Source organism: Phallusia mammillata, chromosome 1, assembly GCF_965637545.1.
Source record: "Phallusia mammillata chromosome 1, kaPhaMamm4.hap1.1, whole genome shotgun sequence".
In the NCBI taxonomy this organism is placed as follows: domain Eukaryota; kingdom Metazoa; phylum Chordata; class Ascidiacea; order Phlebobranchia; family Ascidiidae; genus Phallusia; species Phallusia mammillata.
Genome location: NC_137252.1, coordinates 12,770,930 through 12,789,185, shown reverse-complemented (window position 1 = coordinate 12,789,185; position 18,256 = coordinate 12,770,930). Strand labels below are relative to the sequence as shown.

At 36.2% G+C, this 18,256-nt stretch overlaps 2 protein-coding genes across 3 annotated transcripts; one reads left to right on the top strand and one right to left on the bottom strand.

Annotated features, from left to right (window-relative positions):
- Positions 1 to 31: 31 nt before the first annotated feature.
- Positions 32 to 748, bottom strand: LOC145203637 (protein lin-52 homolog). Its single transcript, XM_080075901.1, has one exon. The coding sequence runs from the start codon at positions 663 to 665 to the stop codon at positions 321 to 323; it is 345 nt and encodes a 114-aa protein (XP_079932027.1). The 5' UTR covers positions 666 to 748; the 3' UTR covers positions 32 to 320.
- A 1,074-nt stretch (positions 749 to 1,822) lies between these two features.
- On the top strand, positions 1,823 to 17,648 carry LOC145203442 (uncharacterized). Of its 2 annotated transcripts, XM_080075858.1 has the most exons (23): positions 1,823 to 2,038; positions 2,170 to 2,238; positions 6,870 to 6,954; positions 7,033 to 7,163; positions 7,422 to 8,135; positions 8,525 to 8,656; positions 8,803 to 8,853; positions 9,009 to 9,071; positions 9,141 to 9,178; positions 9,397 to 9,463; positions 10,357 to 10,414; positions 10,961 to 11,076; positions 13,079 to 13,156; positions 13,255 to 13,411; positions 13,519 to 13,592; positions 14,056 to 14,259; positions 14,406 to 14,513; positions 14,657 to 14,782; positions 14,959 to 15,144; positions 15,499 to 15,583; positions 15,983 to 16,220; positions 16,692 to 16,865; positions 17,230 to 17,648. In XM_080075858.1, the coding sequence occupies exons 1-23, from the start codon at positions 1,904 to 1,906 to the stop codon at positions 17,429 to 17,431; spliced, it is 3,291 nt and encodes a 1,096-aa protein (XP_079931984.1). In that variant the 5' UTR covers positions 1,823 to 1,903; the 3' UTR covers positions 17,432 to 17,648. The 2 variants fall into 2 exon arrangements, with proteins under 2 accessions (XP_079931984.1, XP_079931985.1); XM_080075859.1 differs by lacking the exon at positions 9,009 to 9,071.
- Positions 17,649 to 18,256: the final 608 nt, after the last annotated feature.

Here is an 18,256-nt window from a genome sequence, read left to right as displayed (position 1 = left end):
ACAAAATCATGTGCAAACTAGACACACTTCACTGTATTAAATCAAAAGAAAGAGAAAATAAAGTCAAAATGAGTACACCAACTAAACAACCACAATGGTATCCATTTTTTTACCATAAAAACACTAAATAAAGTAAAGGGAGTTGCACAAAAATACAAAAAAACAAAACATGTATTTGGTAAGATAAATTACTGATGTAGTAAAGAATTGTCTGCAATACAAGGTGTTGTAGAGGTCATCCCAGCTTCCATTATATAATCCATAAATCCATGTCATCTCCAATCACTTTGGGCATGTTAAAAGCCACAATCAGTGCATAGTCAGTGTTTAGGTTTCGGTTTGTCCAAGATGTTTAAAAACTTTCCTCTTGTCATTTCTCTGGACTCGTCTAAACCCAACTGGTATGCCAAGTTTTGCAAGTCCCTGATTTTTTCCATCAGGCCTGCAGTGGTTAAACTCCCAAACTCTTGTAGCATGTTAATATCATCTTCAGCTTCTCCAGCCCACTTGGGAGGTGAGTTCGGAGACATTGGACTTTTTAACGATGACATAAAATCAGAAACACCGGACATTTGTTCAGGCCAAAGATCAGGTGACGCTCGGTCAAGTTTTTCATAGCTTAGAAGTTGTTCCAGTTCGCCGTTGCTGCTGGTGTTTGTTGACATGTTTTCGGTTTTGTTTCTCCACAGTACTTGACTTTACTAAATATTTCGTGTAACTAAATATAAAAACAATGAGTTATGTCTTTAATGTTACAATCTTTATTTCACTAAACTGTCTACACTATGGGACGAAAGTAATGTCTTCAAACAATTATGTTTTGATTATTACACAAGTAACATTCAATATTACAATAGTTGACCATAGTTCAGCAATTGTTTGTATGTTACTCACAAATGTAAACATGAAAAATTTTGATTACTGCTTTATTTTATCAAATCGCAATTCTATGGGCCGAAAAGATGTAACAAAAGGCAACAAAACATTTGATCATTAACGAACATCAATTCGCTTCACATCATTAAATCCAGAAACCAAGTTGTAATATTATGCTTCGCTGATTACCGCGTCTTCGTGTGCACTGAAGCATAATAATCTCCTAATGCGGTTTTTTTACCTTATAATAGCTCATTTGTAGATCAAACCATAGATACGTTTTTTTAGTGTTTTATAGTATCTATGATAGGAGGTGTATGCGGTTCAGTGTGTTGCAGTTCATGGCACCAATGATACTAGACAACATTTAACTGACGTCATGTCGCTAATTCTTTTTAGGTAATCAATATGTTTTTAATATTGGGTAGTAAATTATCCCATTTAAAGGCATGTGTACCCAAACAGCCCTGTCTGGAATTAGATAACAACATCGTAAAATCCGGATCTTCGTCCAATCCGGATATTTTTGGGTCAAATTGGGGCGGAAAAAAACAAGAATGCATGTGATTTTATATTAAACGTACTGCACATACACCGTCAATTGAGGTGTTTGGAAATCCAGTCAAAAATGTAATAACTAGGATATCTATCGGTTGTAATCACGATCTTGCAGGTGACTGTGCTGTTTAGGATTGTTTGATGAGTAAATGACGGATGAGCGATATGTTTGGCTTGGCAATTCGCTTGAAAATAAAATGTGGGATGTGCGTGTGTGGTTGAATAATTGTTTTTTTGTTTTGTACTCTTAATAAAAAGTATATTGCACTTTAATTGCAATGAGTCATTACAAAATATATTGCAGTATAATTGCAAATTAATTTTAACTTGCCGCAACATGAAAAGTGATTCTGTGTCTGGTACACAGGTCACAAACATATAAAATGTCATATTTTCATTATTATCCAGGCTATTTATGTTCAGAATATTGGAATAATTATATTATAACTGACTGAGAAATACAGCAGCAATGGGAGAGGATGAAGTTATGATTGGAGGGCGACCTTTAAAAGAAATGAAGGTTGCTGAGCTAAAGGAAGCCTGCAAATTGCGTAATCTTCCACATAGTGGCAACAAGGCAACGCTCTTGAAACGACTAAAAGCTGTAAGTTAACGACACAATAAACCCAATACTCAACATTTATGGAGGACATGCAACTGTAATTGCATGGCTGTACTGTTTAAGGTTTTTTAATATGGTGTTTTTGTGGTTTGTAATGAAGATGTTTTTTGCAGGCTGTACAGTTGGAATATTTGCAGAAAGCTGCACGAAGTTCGGAAGCAGCAGTTCAACCAAACTCTGATGTAAGTATGCATTTTTTTTCTTACTGATATTGACATGCATAGGCGCCGACTTTAAATTTTTCCCGGGTATGCCATATTATATGACGTCATGTAGTGCCAAATTCATTTTTTGTTGCCTCATATCGTGGGATTACTTTAATTCTTGCAGTATATGAGTTTACACAACGTAATTTCGCCGCCAGGCTCTTCTGCTTCTGTTACAATTCAACGCATGTTTGTGCGCGCTAACACTGCGTTACACATTGCAAAAAATGGACCCATTTGCCGAAATTACAGGGAGGCGGAACAATAAAGATAAAATAGATTTTGCTCGGATATCACCTTATGTCGCAAATTACTATAATGTTTGACTTTTGTTTTCTCTGTAATAACTATCAAAAAAAAGATTTGTTTTCACGCAACAAAGCACACATACTTCTGTCCTAGCCATTACAAAAATCGTTTTATATGTTTTAAAGTCGCTTGTTTCGTTTGACTTGTATGCAGTATTAAATTTAAAGTTTAGTGTACTTCAAACGATGTCCTAACCTGCCAGAAACTTTCGATAAGCTAACACATTAGTTTTGGGAAAAGTACCTTTCGATAAGCTAACACGTTAGTTTTGGGAAAAGTACGACGTAACAATAAGCGTTGTTGTTTTTTCGGTTGAAACTAGACAGTCGTTGTCCTTGCAGTAGAAGCTGTTAGAACGACGATTGGACTGTACTCTCATAGTTTATTTCACAAACGCTACGTGCTTGTTGACGTTTAACCCGAGACAGCTGAGTTTCCCCTCCTCCCGCAAGCGAACGCCAACATTTGCTGTGCTTTTTATCACCCTTTAATGTTTAAATTCTAATGCTTCTTGAAGACGTTACAATTGTGAATTGTAATCAATGCCAACAATTCATGGGCTGTGAAACAATGAACGCGATTGAAATCAATTGTATATGTTACGTATTGGTTCGTATCACAATAATTTCCATAAACGCACGACTAACGTTAGTCCAATTCTTGGGTATGCCGCATACCCGAGGTTTTCGTTCGGGTATGCCTGGCATACCCGGCATACCCGTGTTTGGCGCCTATGTTGACATGTATATGATACAAAATACTGTGTAACAATATGTTTTAGTTTTGTTTGTTAAGAAAATCGTCCGGTTAATCGCATACCGGTTTATCGCATAAACGTATAAACCGGATATTTACATCGATTTTCAACAAAATATGCGATTAACCTGATTGATAATCTTCATGTGAAAGTCAAACAAGCCCACATGCCAATGATTGCCATATTTTATGTCTTCTATTCGTGACCTTGTGCAACTTATTAGGTGGATCACCGATTAAAAAAGGCATTTATTCCTCTAGTATTTGTTGCTGGTTTAAATTTTTGAAGCAACGATCACTTGTTGATCACATGACAGTCATGCTAATCTTGCTGCTGCAGTTTTGCTGAGTAAGCTAGAAAGTAAGCCACACTCTTGAGTCTTTAACGGTTTGCTAAAATCAATTATTCGTTTTGTCAATTGGATAACAGGTTATAATAGAAACTGATGCAGCTCGCCTTAGCGCCCTTGCGCTGTAGAATGTGCCGAAGTTTGACCAGGTTTTGGTCGTGTACTTTTGGGTTTGGGCTTGCTTACAAATATGCACCTAGCACTTTGCCATTTAACGTGTTGGTTTGAACTAGAAAACGAAATAGGTCAGAAACAACAGGCCATTTTACGTGTATATTAAAGCGAGAGGCCTAGCACATATATAAGTGAAACTACCCAAAACAAGACTAAAACGTCATAAACCGTCGTCAGAGGGAAGTTCCTAAATTTAAATGTTGGGCCCCTTGTCTACGATGCGATGTAACATATCATTTCAAATAAACCTGACTGCAAGAGAAAGCACAAATCAAGCGAACTGTGACATGTGCGCCAATTAAAGAGTGTGCGTGCGTTTCTACTGTTTCTTCAACACACTTGGGTGATTGCACCATAGCCACGACAGTTAGGAAGCATGACCTCATGTATAGCGCTGAGAGTAATAAATCTAGTTTTGACTTGATAGTAGTTTTTTTCAATTCTTGGCAACAAAAGATCGAAAATACTGCTCCATTGCCATAGTTGAGCGTCACTGCAACTTTGTTTTAGCTGGGAAAGTAAAAATGAGCACTTTTGTTAACGGTGTGTACTGTTTACATAGCAACCGGTTTATCACATAATCCGGTTAATGGCATCAAATGCCCTTGGCAAATCAATGATGCGATTAACCGGATTCTGCTGTACATGCCACAAACATCTAATTTAGCATATTTTTGTGGATGAATGTAATATTAGCATTGCTACAAGCCAAAAAAATATTTGGTAGATTGAAAAAAAGTCATTTGATTTTTTTTACAAGTATAGTCAAATGGGGTAAAAATTTTTTTTGCTGAAGTTGGGGTAAAAAAAACAATACCCTCACAGCTAAACCAAAGGTTTCTTTTTCATAGGATGTATTTATTCTCTACCAATAAAATAAGCCATAAACCATTCTCAGATTTTGTTTGTAGGCAATGTTCTGCAGGTTGAAACAACAGTAGTAAAATTCGTATGTTAAAAAGTCTTCAACAACCTTTAGAAACTTTCCTGCAGATTTTTTATTACAAGTTTGGTGTCAATGACCTTTGTTCTGTGTTGTGTCATAACTATGACCTATTAAACAAAAAAGACTCTACTTGGCTAGCTTCTAAATTTTTTCAGATATCTTGTTGTTCGTTTTTACCCCAAACGGTTCTATAGGAATGGGGTAATAAAAAACTATGTATTTTTTGCACCCCAAAATTTTTTTTTGCCCAAACATTTTTATTTGTCACCTGGAAGTTTAGAAAAGAAAAAAGAAAGCCTATAAAACATGTACTTAAACCAAAGTTGTATAAAATTGCTTTGGGGGCCCAGTTTTGGAGAATTTTTTACCAAAAAGTATATCTGCATGGCTAAAAGTACAAATTGGGATCCAGGCCTAAAGAAAAATGATACAAAGTAAGAAAAAGAGGTTATCAAATCATTATGTGGTAATTCAAACAGTTTGGGGTAGAAAATTAAACTTTATTTCAATAGGGTTTTAGGTTACATGACCAGTCAGCAAGTGGGTGAGCTCTATTTAAACCTAGTTGCATACCAACAAAAGACTGGTAAATGACAAAAAAGACCAAATCAAAGGCAATAAATGCAGTGCAACAAAGGTACAAAGCCATGGAAAGTCTTAGCACCAATTTGAAAGCGTTTTATTAATTTACAAACAGTTTACTAACTGCTGTAAAGTTTGGTTTGTAAAATTTCGAAAACAAAGAATTTTATGTGGCTCGTGTTTTTTTGGCTTATTGATTGTAACAGAGTTGTTAATGAAATTTCTTTCTTATGTTTGACTTTAAGATGGTTGATTAAGTTCATATAATTGAATTGAAGTTCCAATTGCCACTTAATTTTTTTTTAAATGGTCCTAATGTCCACTTGTTTTTTTTACCCCGACATTGTTTTTTTTGTTCCTTTTTTGGGTTAAAAAAGAACAACAGTTTTTGTCAAATATTTTTTTTGTTTTTTAGTAAAATCAAAAACTTGTCACATAACTATAAAAGTAGTCCTATCAGCTTTGTTGGGAAGAAAAACTGATCTTTTGTTGCCTAAAATAAAAGTTTGGCAACAGAGTTTCAAAAAATTGTTTTTTTTTACCCCACTTGACTATATACACTATTTTGTAATAATTTTCTTTTCAGAAATTAAAAACGAAATTTGTGGATTTGGAATAAAATAAAAATATTTAGGTTGTTCATTTCATCTTGCAAACATGTTTTGGGGATCCTTAATTACAGAAAGATAGTGTATTAATACCTGTGTTCAGGGTTGTTTTAAGGTTTGGTTTGGGTGACCGCTAAGTAGTTTTAAGAGACCGCAAGTGTTTCATTTAAATACCAAAAAATGGCCATATTTGCTTAAACGAATTATTTATTAGGCTACTGGCAAATTTTGGGAAACTGCTGGAGAAATTTGGGGGACCGTTTCGGTCCCCCAAAACACATTAAAAAAACACTGCCTGTGTTAGTTGCATTGTATTTGCTATGGAGATAAATTCAATTGTATTAAATGATAGGGTATTTTTTAGTGTTGGGACGATACCAGGTTTTAAAGCGAGTAACGATACCTAGTACGAGTACCACATGTATACCTTCGATACAGAGTATGATTACCAAGTACTTAAATATAGTGTTGTACTTTGTTGTGTATCATTGGCTAATTTATCTGCCATGGCCTGGGTACAGGCACGCACACACACACATCCAGAAAAATGTAATCTCCACATGATTGTGAAAAAATATACATAACCTGGCAAAACTTTTTCCAGATTTTGTGCTGTCCGAAGCAAATATTGGCAAAAAGTTGCCTGTATTCTTATGGTGTAGACCGGCCTTCGGTATCGAAATCTGAGGTAAAATATTTCGATACCGAGTACGAGTATCAATACCACTAAAATCGTTCGATACCGAGTACCGAGTACCGAATACCAGGTACTCGTCCCATCACTAGAATTTTTACTTACTGAACACCAAGTGTAGAAAAAATTGTCACTGGTGTATTTTAGTTCATGTTTTATTAAATAATAAACTGGTTTTGTTTGAACAGATTGCTGGCAGTACAGCAGAAAATGATTTTGTGAAACAATATTTGGAAAATCAACGAAAGATGTTGCAAAAACAGCACCATAGATGTAAGTTTATTGTTTCAGCATTTCTTCGTCTAACAATTTGGGTGACTGATTATAACAAAACTACATTTTCCTTTTTAGTTTCTTCCGCTTCTGAAGCAGAGTCAGAATCAGAAGATCACCCAAAAAAAGCTGTTGCTCAAATTAATACCAGTACTGATTATTCCACAGAAGATGGCTCATCAGCCCATGAAAGCACAGATGAATTCAAGGTAGAATATAATTTGTGTTTGATTTCATTCATGAATGTATAATTTTAATTTTAACATTTGATTTTAAATATATACTGTAATTTTGTTTTTCTTAGCATTGTGCATTATTTGTATTGGCCATTGGCTTGATTAATATATTTGCAACATGTGAATAGCTCTGTGCAATGTGCTAAGAGGTATCCCACCCTAAAACATCTGAAAAATATAGCTTCAGAGTTTTTATTTGTTTGCAACTTACTCAACTATTCAAATATGCAGGGGGTTAAGGAGGTTAAAGAGCCCAAACGATCAGAATCCTTCACTGCAGAACATCCAACATCCGAAGAAAAAATTGCCGAGGACCAAACTAACAATGAAATAGAGCAAAGTGTAGTTGATGAAAATATTGCACAAGCCAAAAACACAGATGAAAACCAACTTGAAGCTGTAGAATTGAAAAGTAATGGAGAAACCAATGCTGATAATGAAACTACAGAGCCAGAAACTGTTGAAAGAGATAAAAAACCAGAAGATCCAGCTCCTGTGGAAAAAGTTAAAGAAGAAGATGTTGCGACAGAGCAGGATGAAGTTGAGGAGAAGTTGGTTGCCAACAATAAAGTAAAAGAAGATGAGGTTGTAGAGGAAGAGCAAAATAATGTAAAAGAGAAGAGTGACAAGGAAGCTGACAAACCGGAAGTGGAAAATGAAGCGACTGCTTCAGTTGTTACTGAAGAAAACAAAACAGAAAATGTAGAGGAACAAGAATCAAAAAGTGTTGAAGCAATGCAGACAGAGGAGATTGATGACAAGGAAGAAGTGCCACCTGCCGAAGATGTTTCTCCTATCCAGGAAAAAGAAAAGGAAAAAGAATCTGCAGACCCTGAACCTAATGATGTTGTTGAATCGGAAGAGCCAAGTGTGGAGATGGAAACTGAAGAAAAATCAAACGAAGAAAAAGAAGAATCACCTGACAAGCAAAATGATGTCGTTGAGGTGAGAAAGTTAAATCTACATTTAATAGAAAGTTGTGACTTTTTTGTTAAACTAACATGAACATACCTGTCGCAAACTAGTCAGGTCAGATATCCCAACTGTGCTAATTTGAGTTGAACGCTGTCTATTGGCACAACAAGAAGTGTCAAGATGTTTACTGTATTCTCTCCCAAATAGGATGACCTCATTTAAAAAAGCACACCAAGCACCCAAAACCACAGGTTACTGCAGTTCAAAACAGCTTAGTGTGAGGATAGTGACCATCATATGCATTGTTACATCATAAGATGTCTAGGTTTCAATGCACCATACAAATTAATTTGTTGCAATACCTTTTGTTGCAATACCTTTTGTTGTAACACAGACATAAGTATACTTTTTGTGGTCAGGATGTGGCAAAGGTGGAGGAGGATTTGGAGGAGAATGATGTGGAAGGAGTTCCCGTGATCACCATGGAAACAGATCTCATTGAGGAAGAGTTGGATTATGATGAAGGACTAACTGGTGGCGACAAAAAGAATGTCAGTAAACAATATCTGCTACTAAATACTTCTGAGTCTGGTCTTATATCCACACAAAAGTATTTGTTTACATAGCCAGAAATATTTGAAAAAGGAGATAAAGCTCATAAAAGCTTTATATAATTTATGTTTTTTCTGCTGTTTAGGACAATGATGAAGAGGTTTCACATCGGCATCATTCCAAGAAGAAGAAAAGGGTAAATGCTGATGGTTTTTTTTGCTGTCTGTTTTTGTAAAAGTAGAAAGTTATCATTGGTAATTTAAAAAATAATAAAAATAAATTTCAGTTTAACATTATTTTTTTCCACATACAAAACTGATATGCTTAAAATTTAGTTTTTGTATATTGTAGCACTCTCATCATAAAGAAAAAGGTGAAGAAAAAATTGTTGAGCTTAAAAAGAAAAAAATCAAGGTACTAAAATTTTAGAAATCAGTATGTTCATTGTGCTGTGTTAATGTTAAATTTTTTGTTCTTTTGTAGAGACCATCACAAGATGCAATGGACACTTCTCTTGAAATGTATGTGTAGCGAAAATATTTTGTGATTTTGTAAAATAAGGAAAATACCTGAAACCAGAAACCAAAGATAAATAATAATAGTTAGCATTCAAATGTCTGGACTGTCAGCATAAACCTTAATTTTGGCCCATTTCAAACCAAAGTTAAACTGCCTTTAGTTTCATCTGGTATATATAGCTGTGTGGTAATGATTCACAAAAAATTCTATTTCATTTTAGCGCAACTCCAGCAGAGAAGCCTGACCAAAGCGAAAATGTTGAAAAGGAAGTTGAAAATGAACCAAAGGTAGGTTGAATTGGAGATCTCACCTAAAACATTGAATAGAAAAAAAATCATCAACCAATAAACATACACAAACTTGCCAAAACAAAGATTTTATTGCTCTTTGCAGTGCAGAGTCTTAAAGTTTGCACTAAATTTCATAGGCTTAACCTTTTCATGACTGTTACGTCACAGAGCAGCATTGCATTAAGAGCTGCATCTTTGTCACAAATGTGGTCTTTCCTGTGTTTTGGAATGATTTATCTATCGGATCAATGCCACCACACAACATGTGGTTGGGCCAACCCCATAATTTCCTTCCCTGATGCAAAAACATGGAAAGCCTATGGACATTTTGCACAGTGGCATTTGCTAACTTTTATGCCAGTGCAAATGGTCAACGAATTCCTGAAAAACTGGGTTTAATTCAATTTTGGATTGAAGATTTGGAAAATTCCTTTTATGCCACTTAAGAAGATCAACATAACTAACAATGCTTGTTGTGTTGCTCATTACAACGCACAAGTTTGAAACGGAAACAACATCAGAAACAAGAAAAGAAGCATTGACATTACAGTATTCTGGTGAATCCGACTACAAAAATATGAAGATAAAACAATTTTCTATTGTTGTATGCACTACTGTACGATACAGTGCATAGAACGAACAGAAGAAAAAAGAGAATGGTCCTTTTTGTGATCCTCTATCTTCACAATTGATAAAATGGCTTCAGGAGGCAAAAATCAACTTCATCACATAAAAACATGTTTATTGAAGGCGGAATATTCATTACCAGCAGTTTGTGAGCAGTAGGTCATTACATTTAAGCCATGCAGTGTATTGTTAGTATGTCAGCAGGGTTATCGAATGGTCAATTTTGTGACAATTCTGATTTCCTGTTTTGTGTTTATTATCAGGATACACCACAGGAAGCCGAGGTGAAAAGCACTCGTCGCAAAATCAGCATCAAGAAAGGTAACTATGAATTGACTTATTTGTCCACATTCCTTTGTATGACTTTAAATTAGATCAGAAATGTCTTTCAATGCAGGAAACAGTACCTGCGTCCAAACAAACCTATTAATTTCAAGTCAAATCAAATTTTTTAGTTCATCAATTTTGTCATTGTTTTGTAACATAGTAAGGACCCTGAACAGTTTTCGTAAACAGTCAGAACCAAAAAACATGGGTTTGCGTGTGAAGTATGCTGTTATTTGAATGATGCTTGAAGTGTATTGTGTGTATTTTGCCTTAGGATCGCAACCAACAGCACAAGCTGACAGGGTTCAGCCTGTTACATAAAACAGTGGTTGAACTTGCATGTTATTCTGGTCAATTAAATCCGTATGCTGGTCAATTAAATCCCCCTAAGCAGAGACACCAGTGCAAATTTTTTAGTTATTACTAAACCAACATTTTAACAGGCATATGAGTTTAAAAGTGTGTACTTTTATCATACTTCATTTGTTGTGTTCTTTTTACCAATTTGTATTTCAAGTTTATCCCTTTTTTCATCTTTAGGCCCATTAAGGAGATCATCAGCATCAGATCAACCAAGGGAGAAAAAGAGGAGATGGGGTAAAGGGAGTGTAACTGAAGAGGAGCCACAGATTAATATCACAACAGATTCACTAAAGGTACATATCACTGTTAGAAAAATGACTGCTTAGCCTTAGATATTGTGATATTATAGTTCGAATGCATTATCATCATATATGCCATTTAAAAGCATGGTGTATTTCCTTTTGTACTGGTAAAATAATCTGATAACAGTTTTTTGTACTGGTAAAATAATCTGATAACAGTTTTTTGTACTTACTTGTCTTTCAAATGGCTGCAATATTATTTGGTTATGGTCCTATTTATGAATCTTATGCATGGTATTGAGACCTCCGTATGTTCAGGACTGGATTTTAACATGATAAAGTTTAATCAAAATGTTCTTAGAAGTACGAAATCCTAGATTTGCCAAAAATTGTATTTCTTAACCCAAGGATTATTGTTTGTTGTGAAAAATCTTATTATGGGTCCCCTTCCCTGAAGGGGACACATATTGTTTTTGTCCGTATTTTTTTTTTCTTTTTTTCTTTTTTCTGTCTAACGCTGGTTTGTGAGACGCATTTGGTCAAGAAAGAGTGCTTCAAATTTATTCAAATTTGGACGTATGTTAGATATTAATCCAAACTTGGTCCACCTGAAGTTTGACCCCAAATTACCCAGCGGTTTACCCACAGGCCCCCGAAACGTAAAATTTTTAACGCTGGTTTGTAACGCTTGTTTAGTGAAGAAAGCGTGCTTCAAATTTATTGAAATTTGGACATATGTTAGATATTAATCCAAACTGGGTCCACCAGAAGTTTGATCCCAAATTACCCAGCGGTTCACCCACAGGCCCCCGAAACGTAAAATTTTTAATGCTAGTTTGTAACGCTCGTTTAGTAAAGAAAGAGTGCTTTGAAATTTGGACATATGTTAGATATAAATCTGAACTTGGTCCACCTGAAGTTTGACCCCGAATGACCCAGCGACACACCCACAGGCCCCCGAAACGTAAATGTGTCTAACGCTCATTTGGTCAAGAAAGACACTGTAGGCAGAAGTCCCAAGAGAGTACGTTTACGAATAATAGGGCAGAGCGGGAGGGCTCAGCTTGACGTCGTTTCGGTGATTAGAAATCAGCTGTTTTGCACAGCAATGCTATGTCGTTTTATTAAGTTATCACTCACATTTTCAGTTTTGACAAAGGTTTCACACCTATGACGTGATTTAAACCTAATAAGCGTGCTTCGGTTTCGTATATGTCAAGCAAAACTTTCTTAAACAAACTAAATATGAAAAAATAAACTTGACTTTTTTGCAAGATAAAAGTTTTTTTTAAATGCTCGTTGTCAGGTTGGCCGCTGCATGACCACGGGTTACTTAAGGTCAATTAGTAGGTATTACTAACACAGTTCAGAACTTTCTTACGTCATAACGTAGCGTTTTTTTTTTGAATCAAATACTCAAGGCATGTATATATTAGGTCAAACGGTGTTGTTGAACACCAAGGACGGCGTGTTATTGAAAACGGTGTCAAAAGGTCAAACAGTCGTTTGGTGTGTACACCCTAAAGGTTACTACAGGTCAATGGTACTCGTTTGCGAAACAAAGTTAAATGAAAAACTCGTTTTGCGAAACAAAGTTAAATGAAAAGTTATGTATACACTTGCAGCAAATCGCTTTTTAATTGTCTGTAACACAACTGTTACAGCTTTCTAGAAAAAAATTGTGTTTAAAACCCGACCTTGGACGACAATATCTGGGTCAAAGCAAGAGATTAAATTGAAAGTATTTGTTTCGTTCTTTTTTATTGTTGATTGTAATTATACGACAATAATAGTGCAAAAAATACAAACAAATTTTTTTTATTGTTGGGTTAATGCTTTCTAAAAATTTGTCCTTAAGAATTAAAAAATCACCGCAACATTTGTTTACCATAAATCCGCAAAAACACGCATGTGGGGACCCATTAGTTTTTGTTTACAAAAACAATCATATGTGTAGATCAAATGATATGTATAGTAAATTGGTAAATATCGTATGGAATATATAAAATGGAAGTATATCAGAAAGCCACCATTCTAGTTTGCTTATTGCTAGAATCTGATTGATGTGAAAGAAGGAGATATTCGGGAAGCCGTCCCTGACCTTCCCTCTTCACCTAAAGAACAAGAAAAGGTTGGTGCTTTCTCAACCAACGTTACATTGTCTGTTGAACTTGATTGTTCTGACGAGGATTGATTAAAACGGTTTGCCATTTGATGTTATTTGTTCAGGAGGAGGGAGAAGCAAGTGATGAAGAAGAAGAAGAAGATGGGGAAATTATTGAAGAAGTTGTTGTGGAGGAGGAGATTGAAGAGGAAGAGAGAATGGAAGAGGGAGAACCTGAAGTTGAGATGGAGAAAAAGTCGATCCATCATGATGAGCGAAATGGTTAGTTGAAAACACACATATTTAAATACAAAACTACATTTTCATGATTTGTGGCTTTCATATAACTTTCGATTTGAGATTGACTTTATGTGCATTTTTTGTCTTAGTTGTTAAAGCAAGTGATGTTGAGGTAAAGAAAACATCAGTTCGTCGAAGTATTTCAACTAAAAGTGATAAAAAGGTATGTTTGTAATTTGTTTATTTAGACCAGGGGTGTTCACAAGTCCACAAACACCAGGCAGCCACAAAATCAGTTTGTAATGTAATGTTAACACCAATACAATGAAAAAAATGCAATCAGATGTGTGGTTGTAAGTCGAGCTGGTTTTTTTAAAAATCCAATTCAGGTTGCCTTTGGGCTTAAGTTTGAATAAAACATGTATGATTTAGGCCTGAATTTGCACTCAGCAACATTTCCCCCCTAATTCTACATTTGAAGTCTAACTTTTAGCCCAATTTGGACTTTTTGCTGTTTTTTGGTTTATGCTCTATTCTGGGCTGCTTACCATTCTAGCTAGAAGAGCCACAAAAATATGTCAGCAAGTGGTGCATGCTGGGTTGCTGCTGTTATGCAGTTCTAAGGCTATAGATATTTATTGCATGAAAATTTTACATGATATGTACTAAATTCCATTTGATAACAGGATAAACCTCAGACTAAGGAAACAGTGAAGAAGCCACCTCGTGATGTTAGTCCATCTGGCAAACCATCAACTTGCACCATTCATGTTTCCAATTTGGTTCGACCTTTTGCTCTCTCTCAACTTAAACAAGTTCTCTCCGAATTTGGTCCTTACGACGAAACTTCTTTCTGGATCAACAACATTAAGTCGCACTGTTTTGTTACGGTGAGGTTTTTAACACAAAAATAAAATGTTTAGGAAGCTAAGTCAACAATTTATAAAAGATTTTGCCTTTGATGCAAAACTTGCACATTGTATATCTCTATCCAAAATCGTTTCAAACTTATGCAAACTGTTTTGTCTGTGTTTAGTATGAAACTGAAGACATTGCAAAACAAACACGAAACGCTCTTCACCGCCTCCGGTGGCCAGTTTCTAGTCCCAAGATGTTGGAAGTTGAATTTGCAACACAAGATGAGGTACTTTTTGTAAACCGACTGTGGTACAAAATTTTAACCTGCAGCTCAGTATAGTGGCACATAAAAATGTAACTAAAAACCAACAAACATTTAGTCACACAGTAAAATTGCTAATTTTTGTTTTACCTGAAACACCTTATCAGGTAAACTGGTTCAAAGAGGAGCATCCTACTCCTGCTCCAAAACCTGTTAAAGAGAGAAGAAAGAGGGACACTGAGGTGGTGGAGAAGAGAAGAAGGGATGAGGAGCCAGTGCAAAGAAATGACGAGGTATGAACTTAATTGGAGCAAGTAGGGCGCTACACAAAAGTTTTTTTTTATGCCGTTTGTTAAATCAAAATTTTATGTTTTTAGTGATCCGACAATTTTAGGCTTGGTCAATTGCATACTTAAAAACGAAAGCAGTTTAGGTTTGCGTATTCAAAACACATTTTTTCTTGCAACAGAAAAGTCATCGTGATCAATCGAAGCTGAGACGAATTGAAGATGAATCTGCCAAGCGAGGGCGCGAGAGAGAACGGAATGAACCAGATCGTCGTCAGAGGGATGGAAAGCATGAGAAGAGAAGGGGTGATGAGCCAGAAGGATCAAGATCGAGGTCAAGAAACCTGAGAGAGTGGGACAGAAATAAGGTAAATTAATCGCTCAGTGACCTCGAGTAACCCCAATGTTGTGTGCCTTTTTCAGAGCTATACTTCTGTCTTGTATGTCCTAAATTACCACCTGTTCAAGCAAACGAAGGATTTTAAACGTTTTTTAATTTACACGCGTATTAGTTATAGTTGATCCTCCCAGTTTGACACAGGGTGGTCCATCGTTTCATCACCAGAACCCTAAAATTTTAAAATGGCTTACTATTTTTAATGTAAAAAAACCGAGATTTTAACCCTTTTTGGTTGGTAAATTGAAAAATGTTCTAATTTTCAACGGTTTGTCGTTGAAGCGGATTTGCTAAGCCAAAGGTTCATACAATATTGCAATTTTAGTTGAACCAGGATGAAGAAGTTCGCCGTCGTCGTGAACCATCTCCTGCTCAACCTGAACCTCGGCAGAGGAGAAGACAACAAGAAGGTACTTGTTATGTGCTATGCTGTGTTTGGCGAACTCAAGGAATGCCATTTTTCTGGTTGTGCCAGTGGTTCTTTTTTACTTTGCATCCATTTGGGGATTTTCCAACACAGCGCGACCTCCCCAAAAAAAGTCGTTTGTGCTTTTATTTACAATCAAACGTCAATATCATCGCCAATGCAGTGCGCCAACAATTTTCTGAATTGACACTCTTCTTTGCTGAAATTAATACTCGTAATACTCTTTTTAGCTTTTCTAAGGGACTTTAACAATTCGAGACCCCTCAAAACTGCCCAGCGCTCTCAGGTTGAGACACTAAATTATACTATGTCTAAATAAGAACGATTGATTCTAAACAAATGCAGCAGAATTACGAATTCCAACGCAATTTTTATTTCGTAGCTCCCCCGCCTCCACCTCCTAAACTCCTGGACGATCTTTTCCGCAAGACGAAAGCCACACCTTGCCTGTACTGGCTCCCACTCACCGATGAGCAGATTGAGGAGAAAGAGCAAGATCGTGAAAAGAGGAGGGAGGAGAGGGCGAAAGTGCGCAAAGAGAAGGAGGAGGAAGAGAAGAAATCAAGTGCGCCTGTAAAGTCACGTGATGACAGAAGTGGGAGAAGGGAAGACACAGGAAGGTTTGAATCTTACATTTTTTACGCTTTTTCGGGTTTCTACTAAACTGTACCAGCTATACCAATTTTAGGTTTTAAACATTGTTTAATCCAGCAAATATTCTGGAAACGTTTTGCTTCATATCTAAACGTATGTTTATGAAAGCATTGTTCATCTCGCATTTTTTCTTTTTGTTTGTCACGTGTGCTGCTTTTTAAGACAGGGAAACGTCGGCATTCACATAAAATTGCGAGAAAGTCAATGCAGTATTCGGTTTCAGATTTCATTCAAAACATAAAATTTTGTTGTCTTATGAAATCAATTTTTAAAACACTAAAACATCAATTTTAAATCGGGATTCTTACTTTAAATAAAACATTTTCCAGACAATACCTAATTCGAGCATATACTGTTCAAAACTAAATGAGAATTTCAACACTTAACCTCAAACAACTACATGTAAAACAAACCTACTAAGAGCCTGGTATTTTCAGGAGGCGTGAAGAACGACGAACAGACGACAGAAGCAGGGATCGAGATGCTGGAAGCAGATCCAGGAGAGATGACTCGCGTGGGAGAAGGGATATGAGACGACAAGAGGATGTTCGTGTAAGGTCGAGTCCTCCCAGAAAACGAGTTGAAAAATCAGATGAGAAACCAATGTCAAGGTACTGTGTATATCTGTTGTATTTTTTTAATTTGTTGCAATTTTTGTTGTTGTTAAATTGTGGTAGCTTTCTTGACACATTTATTCGCCACTTAATCACAACAAAAGGCCTAAATTAAATGTTTAAAATTTAAAACACCATCATCAGGGTATGACTGGACTGAACGTCGAAACATAATATCCCAGTTCAAACAGACAAAAACGTACTTTTTAGTCTGTTTCAGAGCCTAAACATACAGCCTTTTGTAGAGGTTTGGGCCATATTTGCAGTCGATTTGATCCAAAAAAAGCAATGTCAGGCATAACACGAGATACTCAAACTGCAGAAAACACCTGAGTAAACAAATCAAACAATTTTTAAACAGAACTGGAGTAACGAAGAAGAAGACTGATGGAAAGCAAATTCGAAAGAGAAAGCAATCATCGTCATCCACATCTTCATCAAGCTCTTCCGATTCTGATTCCGATGATTCATCATCCGGATCTTCATCCGATTCCGATTCTTCTTCTGACGATTCATCCGATTCGGAGGCCAGTGGACCCCCAAGGGCCAAGCGCGCGCGTTAAAACCTTCACATGCCCAACTGTACAGGTAATCATGAATTTACGTCACACTACTACGTGTTCGTGACGTCACAATGGTCATCGGAAGGCGCTCGGTTTTATGGAAAACGTCGTTTTTTTACATTGGCGCATATTCGGCAATCAACAAAAAAACTTTTTATGACCTGCTGCCCTGTGTTTTTGGCTTGTGTGAATTTGTAAATAAATGCAATTTCTAAAATTTTCGTGATTTCTTGTTACATGCAGTGTTCTTTCAGCTCACAGCCATTAAGATTTCGTTAGTAGCCTATTTGACGTTTTGGAAATAAATTGAAGGCTAATCACATCACGTCACTCAAATACGCTAGTTAAGTTTCTGACTTGATCATTTTCGCCCGCATTCCGGTTTGAAACTTAAAAATATTAGTCCAGCCCACACATGAAGGGATAAGCCACATCGAATCGATAAAATTTTGATTGACGCATGGTGACCGGCAGGAAGCAATGATGGTGACATCACAATCATCTATTACTAGAAGTTTCGTGCCAGCAAACAAACGCCGGCCTAAGTTGGAGCATAAGAGCCAAGTTATGAGGCCTTAAAAGGTCCGCAAATGTTGTCAAAAATAAGAGGAAAAGGAAGAAAGATTTGGAAAATCGTGCTGTCTAATCGTGGTCCCAAAGCTGTAAACAGTGCTTCGTGGAACTACCAGTATTTATCATTTTTATTGCAAGTACAACCCTGTTGAATTTGCTTTTGATTTCAACGGCATTTTAGAGTTCAGAAGCAAATATTGTACTGTCTTAGCTTGTTTGAGGATGGTCGTATCTCGCCACTGTGCGATTTTT